The 7479-nt window shown below is 39.1% G+C and overlaps 1 protein-coding gene across 1 annotated transcript in view; it reads left to right on the top strand.

The window, feature by feature from the left end:
• Positions 1-1762: 1762 nt before the first annotated feature.
• The window catches only part of NUP133 (nucleoporin 133), a 30676-nt gene continuing 24959 nt past the window's right edge, over positions 1763-7479 (top strand). Inside the window, exons 1-5 of the mRNA XM_079330300.1 lie at positions 1763-2364; positions 3532-3650; positions 4422-4525; positions 5572-5679; positions 7158-7289. Of these exons, the coding sequence (XP_079186426.1) occupies positions 1853-2364; positions 3532-3650; positions 4422-4525; positions 5572-5679; positions 7158-7289 (975 nt within the window). The 5' untranslated portion in view covers positions 1763-1852. The remainder of the gene's footprint in view (positions 2365-3531; positions 3651-4421; positions 4526-5571; positions 5680-7157; positions 7290-7479) is intronic.

Below are 7479 nucleotides of genomic sequence, written 5' to 3'. Positions count from 1 at the left end.
CATTTCATTAATTTTAATAATTGCAGGGGGATATGTTTGGCAGTGACGAGTTTGCCCTATGTTTCTGATTGAAGAGTCTCTTTCAATGGAATCTCTGAAGATGCAAAACCCCACAAGAAGATTTTAAAAAGCGAGAATCTTCCCAGGTCAGATTAAAACTCATCCATGCTAGGAAGACTTGTTGTTGGCAGACGTTATTGGCAATAGCTGACATGGCTGGGCAAGCTGAAAATCTTAGTGCTGTTAATGCCACCTTGTGGAATATAGTGAAAATATTAGAGAATGAAAAAAAATTACATCTAGGTGTGATTTTATCTTCAGGTAAAATTTGCCTAGAAGCATATGTTGTACTAAAGATATGCAAAAACTACTTCTGACCCAATGTTTAATTTCAGTGTTGACTATTTGTTAATGTACTTAGAGGGGTTTGCATCTTTAATCCTCACTCATGTAATTTCCCCTTACGTGAGATCCAACAAGCTCCTTTATTCCTGTATTTACACAAATTACTTGTAGCTGAACTGGATGAGTGTTCCATGTCTTTTGTTTATTAATTGTCCTGGCAGGTACTGCAGCTGATAGAGAAGTGTGAAAAGCTACACAAAAGCTCTAGTCCACCAAAAGGCAAATGTTTATCATAACAGGTACAGTGGTTAGCAGACTTTGAGTTAGAACCACTCAAAAAACTCCTTGGGATATTTGAGACAGTCCAAAACTGTTAGTCTCTAACTGGTATCAGTACAAATTATTTCTTTGTCAAAAATGAGATTTGAATGTCGAATTGCATCTCCCTCCTGAAGATGGAGCTCTTACAGGGGCTGGGACAGCAAAAGGAAGCCGACTAATTCCCTGAGGAAGTGTAGCTGTGTATAGATAGGGTTCAATCAGCAAAACACAAAGTTCATGCTGCATCATTTTAAATATTTTAGGAATGAGCTGAGAAGAGGAGCTTTCTGTTTTTTAAATAATTTGAATGTCACCAATTGTGAATGTTGGGAAATGGGGATGTTGTCTTGAATTTTCTTCCAGTTTTCTGTATTTTCTTGTTTGTGTGTGCATTTCCTGGTTTGGTTTAGTTTGCTTGTCTTGAAGTGACAGTAAAATTATGATTTAGCATCTTATATATAAAAAAGGCAATATAGAAGGATACTATATTAATGTAACAATATAGTAATGCTCCACTAAATTATGATATTTTGCTTTTTGCATAAAATCAAAGCAGAAGGAGTTTTCTTGAATGAAAAAGACAAAGCACTGGCACTGACACTTGTCTCATACTTCAGTCCTGCCAGATGAACCATCTCAAGTTTATCTCACCTGCATTTGGGTTCAGTAATAGGGGACCACAATCCACACAGAAAGCTTGACAGCCCTGAATCTATTATCAAAGAACACATTTTTGAGAAGTTATGCGATTTTTAAAAATATTCTATTTTTAGTTAGGTTTATTTTAACTGATTTTCTTTAATATACATTCAACTCAACTTCTTCCCCCAGAGGATGGGACATACTTACCTTCTGAAAGCTTTTCCATGCCAAACCAATGCCATTGAGCATTTAGTTCCCCTTGGAAGCTAAAATCTACTTTTATACCATAGAATAGCTGCAGTGCATGGTTATTTTCCATAGATGTGAAAGGTGCCAAGGTTTGCATAGAATATGGTTTTGTGTATTCATTTATTTAATTAATTAGACATTCTGGGGACAAGCACAGGCTATTTTAGAGATAAGGCAACTCTTAGTGGAAAATCAGTAATTCCAAATGGCGTTTGAATAGCTGCTTTTTTATCAAATCCAGCCTTTCCATGCTCCAGCGACTTAGTGCCAGCTAATCGCATGAACTCAGTGAGGAATGGTACCCAAAGCCACCCCTGTGAATCCGCCCGAAGGACCAAGCGTAGCCTCAGGAACACCTGAGCGCAGGCTCCTGTTTCCGTTCCCGCCATTCATCCCTGAGGGCCGGGCCGGGCGCACTGCACGCCTGCCGCGGGGTTTCCGCCGCTCCCGGCAGGGGCCGCTCCGCGCGGGGCTCCGCTCGGCTCCGTTCGGCTCCACCCGGTCGCGCTCGGTTCTGTTCGGCTCCACCCGATCACGCTCGTCTCCGTTCGGCTCCGCCCGGTCGCTCGGCTCTGACGCGCTCAGGGGGCGCCCGGCGGGAGCGCGGGCCGCATCCCCAGCCATGTTCTCGTCGGCTCCCGCCTCGCCGCGGACCCCGGGCGGCTCGGCCCGCAGGCCCCTCGGCAGCGCCGCGCCCAGCCCTCTCTCCCGGCCGGGCGGCAAGAAGGGCCTGCCCGTCGTGGCGGCTGCCGCCTCGCCGGTGCTGTTCTCGCCGGCGGCGCGGAGGAGCGGCTCCCTGTCGGCGCGGTGAGTCCCGCCCCTCGCCGCGCACCGGCCTGACTGCAGTTGTGAGGTGCTCGGGCCGGTGTGGCTTACACTCTAGTACTGTACATTAAAGTACTATCCATTAAAATACCGTAAATATACGGTACCACGGGTTCAGAATTATAAATACCTCTTGCTAGGTTTTGAATTCACGCGTTCCTCAACTATATCTCTGTGTTGTGATACAAGTATGATAGATGAAAATAAGAATTTCCGTATTTAAAAAGAAGAAAGCATAGTTAAAGATCAGAAATTTCACACCCATCTCTCTCCCCAGCTTCCTCTGTCTTCTCCCTTCCATATGGATCAAAACTGAGATACAGCGTGAGCCCCAGATCAGTTTCAGGCTTTATAATCTCTTTTCTCAGGAGCAGCTATTAGTCGGGTTATTGAGATAAAGAGGATCGCCCATGTGCGGTTCTGGGGAGCTTTTACTTCAAGTCTGCTTAATAATTTTTGTAAACCGGGTGTCAGGATTGTCTGCCTGCCCTGTATCAACTTTTGCCATTTCACACGGGGAGGTCTGAGACATCATTTCACTTGTGGGAAGTAAAAAGAGTACAGTAACTTCTAAGAGCAGAGAAAATTGCCTCCCTAATTGTGTTCAAAAGACAATACGGACCTATGCTGTTCCAGAGAGAGAAGGTGGGGAAAGATGCAAAGCAGCTTTTATTAATGATATTGTGAAGCAGGTGGGAAATGCAGTGTCCACAGCAAATCAAGGGTGGTAGAAGTGCTGTTGGATCCAAGCTGCCATGGGTGTTTCAAGTGTTGCACAGTGTGTACTGCCCAGCAGTGCCAGAACTAGGGATGGAAGTAGACCCTGCAGTCAGGGAAGAACTGCTGAGCTTCTTCTGTCATTGTGAATGCCTTTATTCTGTAGATAACCAGGGTGTAGAGAAGTTGAACAGTGAGTTTGTTGCAGGTGGAGTACTGCATGTTCAAAGTCAGTTATTTAAAAATAAAAAATTTGATGACAGGCTAGCAGCTTGTAAGGAAGCCACCAAATTTGCTTTAGGTGGTATTCCCAGAGGAAGCATGTTTATTTCACATTAATTAGTTTCTAAATAGATACTCATGAAGTAAACGTCTGCTGAAACTGATGAAGAGACAATAAAAAATTAATTGTAACTTTTTGTTTTATTTAAGAGCGACTCCTACTAGAGTTATCCAGCTTCCTACAGCAACTGAGACTATTAACTATGATGTTAAGGCTTTTGGATCCTCTCTGCCTGTTAAGGTTATGGAAGCCCTGAAGAAGGCTGGTGGTAAGAATTGATGTTATTTTTCTCCATGAAAATTGACATGTGAGAGAATTCTTAACATGTCATTGATGCCATTGAAATGCTGACTTTGCAAAGGAAGCTAAAACGTCTGTGCCTTGCTTTGAATCCAGCCTATTTGTCAGTGTAACAATAATTATGATAATACCCATGTGGGTGTGAATGCATGGAAATATCCTTCAGGTGCTGCTTATGCAATTTTTTGTAAAAAACCCAGGGTATAGAGAAAGCTAATTGTAAGGTTTTAGTAACTTTTACTTATTGGTGCTTTCTCACCTTTTTTACTTGTTTTGATTTTGCTGTATCCTAGAGTAGATGCTTAATTTTTTTCTTTATTTCAATTCCCATTTGTTATCTCTTCCAAAAGTGATAGTGATACAAGCCTTTGTCTGAGTTCAAGAAATTGGTCTCCTAAGCAATTTTTTCTCTGTGTATATGTTTTTCCTTTATAATAGATGTAAGAGAAACCAAATATGTCTCACTAAAATAATGTTAAAATTGTTGAGTGAATTACAAAGCTATTATAATGGGTTTTAGGGTATTTTCATTCTCAGAGGTTGATGGTTTATCAAATCAATTTTTTAAACTAGGTGTAGTAATTCAGTATTCATCAAATAGATGGAAATTCCAACATGGAAACTAATTTAATAGAAAATAATTCTTATTTTCATATAAAAATGAAAGTTTGTTGGTTTAAAGGTTACTCTGCAGTGTTATAAAAATCCAAATGCTTTAAAAAGTTACTTTTTTATGTAGTTGATGACCGGCTGAGCGTTGAAGTGGATGAAAGTGGATGGGCCTGGCTAGTTCACAAGGAGAGGCTGATTATTTGGAAGATTGGTCAGTCTGCAGTAGCTAAGGTAACTGAAGGGTTGAGATGGAAAGTCTGCATTTTATGCTATTTCAACTGGTTATGCAGTGAGGGGGTTGGGTTTTTTTTCAACTGGAGTTTGTCTGGTTTCCCCTAAAAGCAGCAGGATTGATATGAAGTCATGCTAACAACAGTAATTGAAACTCAAGCTTTTGAGAGAGATTATAATTTTTATATTCCTCTCTTCAGTTTTAGTTGTCACCTTGACACTAAGCTTAATTCTTTGTATTTTAATGGGTGTGGCTCTTAGGCTAGATAGTCTTGCTAAAGCTTATTTTGATAATTAAAATCTAGTTGATGTGTTACAGATTGATTTAGATTATTCTGGGACCCGTTTTTAATTTGCAGCAAACCCCAAAAACACAGGTAGTTTCAGAGATACTGTACATATGTTTTGCCTAGATTTCTTAGGTCAAGTATTTTTGTATCCCCTCTGGACAGTGTTTCTTTCAGGATTGTTTCAGTGACTGATGGTCAAAGAAAAACTGTAGTTACAAAATTAGTTTCTTTCAATCAGGACAATATGTGTTAATTATACAGGTCCTGCACTTAGAGAGGAGTGTCAGGTATACACATTCTGGCACTTGGAGAGATTTTCCAAGGGATTAAATTTTTCTGGTTATTTAGCTTTGAGGGCATAGGGGAGTGAAGAGCATTTCCCTCTCTATCCTGTTGGTACTTACTAAGCTTTCTCAAGCATTTCTAGTTTAATATTTTTTAGAATATTGTATTAAGGCATAGTCTAATAATCTCCAATAGTAATAATCCAATACTGTAGTGTTGTGAGAAGCACTCAGAAATATCTAGAGAAAACCAGTGATGTTTGAAAATTTGAAGATGTTCTTTAGCTGTTTGCTGGTTGTGACAACCTTGTTGAAATTGTTTAGTGACATTTTTTTGGTTCCCTTACACAGTGTCTGGGTTAGTTGAAATGTAATTTTTAGCAGGGTCAAAAAGTCTAAAGATTTTGTGGCAGAGGAATAAGTTCTTCCAGTCTCATATTTGTTATGGCATCTCTTTCTTTCTTTCTTCCAGTTATCTCTGTGCAAGGAATTGCAGCTGCCACCCAGTGACTTCCCATGGAGTTCTAGTTTAGCAGCTATATCTTGCCTCAATTCTTCAGGTGAAGCACCTTCTCTTCAGGTGATCAAATTTTAAATTTTAGTATTTAAAAGCACCTTAAGAATAACTTTTAATATGTCTTTTTAAATCAAAAGAATATAATCAAAGTATTTGAAAACATTTGTTAGTATGCTGTCTATTTAAAGGTTAGGGTTGGTAGTTGGCAGTAAGTACCTTTGAAGTAAACAAACTTCTGCTAGTCCTTTTCAATTGCACTATGTGCATCTTATAGGATCAGATTAAATAATAGTTTTCCCAAGGATTACTTGACATGCTTTCATAACAAACAAAAACACAGTAAACAGAGAGGTGTTGTGTTAGCAAACACCAGAGTGATCAAAATTGGGGTCTGACCAAGTGCAGTTTAAGTGCTGGCTGAAAACGCTGTTCAGTGAATTAATTGCCAGTGTCCATAGATGAGAGGCAAACCCCAGCACCCTCCCTTGGCTGGTCAGGAAGGTGGCACTGGAAGGACAGACTTAATCTGTCTTGATAGATTGGTTTACTAAGTGGCTTTTTGTAAGTTACTGTGCTAGTGGGTGAGGTTCCAAGATTGGTTGTGTTCTGAAAGTGTGTTAAGGTGACTATTACTATCATTCATGAAAAGAACCTCTCATTTTCAGCTTAGATTTCACTTAATATACATGATGCTCTGATAAAACTGGCTAAGAAGCTGTCCTTGGAAGTAAGCAGCAGCACAGAATATGTAATAGGATCTTTTATTTTGATCTGTTGTTGTGTTACTCTTCCAGATGATAAAAAGCAATCTTAGTATTTTGGGATTATTTCACAAAACCTGAAATGTCCTGAATTAGTAATATCCAAAGAAGTTAAGAGGAAGTAATACACCAACCCCTAATACTTTATTTATTGTATTTTTAAATTTCATTGTTCTTTAGCTTGTGAACTGAAAGTCAATGTCTAGTAAAAAATTGGTTTGTAAAGTCCAAGAAGCTCAATAGCAACTCCCAGCCACAGTTCTTCTATTGTTCTGTAATTTTTACATATTTTTTAAACTACCAGTAGATTAAGTACAATGCTTTTCTCTAAATCTCTACCTGAACAGAGCCACCATGTGATTTGATATTTCTCTTAAAGACACTAGAGCAGTTTCTTTGCTACATTGTAGTCTGCAATTGAAGTCTTCTTTAGTAGCTTTTAACTCTTGGTGTCTTAAATTCTTCACCAGCCCTTTTCTGTTTTACAACAATAGGCTGCATTGCAGCAGCAGACCCTGAATTATTAGGAACAAGAAGCATTAGGAAAATAAACAAGTGTAACATTCCCTGCACAAATTATGTTGTGCTGCAGAATGTTTTTGTGATTCAGTTTCAGGTTTGTCAGTATACATCCATATGTATTTACTACTTTGTTGTGTCTTTGTCACCCACAATCTTGATATGTAAAAGAACATGTTTTAGTTAAAGCTGCAGTCTGATTTGATATTATTATTCTCATCATCATCTTGCCTATTTTCTTCACTACTTTTTCACTTCAAGTCTCTAGCAATAATGGTTGCTACCCGTGAAGGTTCTGTGCGCTACTGGCCCAATCTTGCTCATGAAGGATCCTATACAGACACTTTCACAGACTTTGGAGGATCTCTGTGCAGTTTCCTCACAGCAGTAAAGGTAAAACAGTATGATTTATATTAAAATATAGACTTTATTCCTAATCTAAAGATGGAAAAGTACGCTCAATTTTATTAGTCTTAAATCTGCAATAAAGGTAGGGTAACACTATTTTTGTCATTACATTCCAAGGATTATGTGAGAGTTTAGTTCTGTTGTTAACTGAAACTGAGTTTCATGGATAAAAATA

Source organism: Erithacus rubecula (genome assembly GCF_903797595.1).
Source record: "Erithacus rubecula genome assembly, chromosome: 2".
Lineage (NCBI taxonomy): Eukaryota > Metazoa > Chordata > Aves > Passeriformes > Muscicapidae > Erithacus > Erithacus rubecula.
The sequence above is the reverse complement of the archived record's forward strand: the minus strand, read 5'-3'. Positions and strand labels throughout refer to the sequence as shown.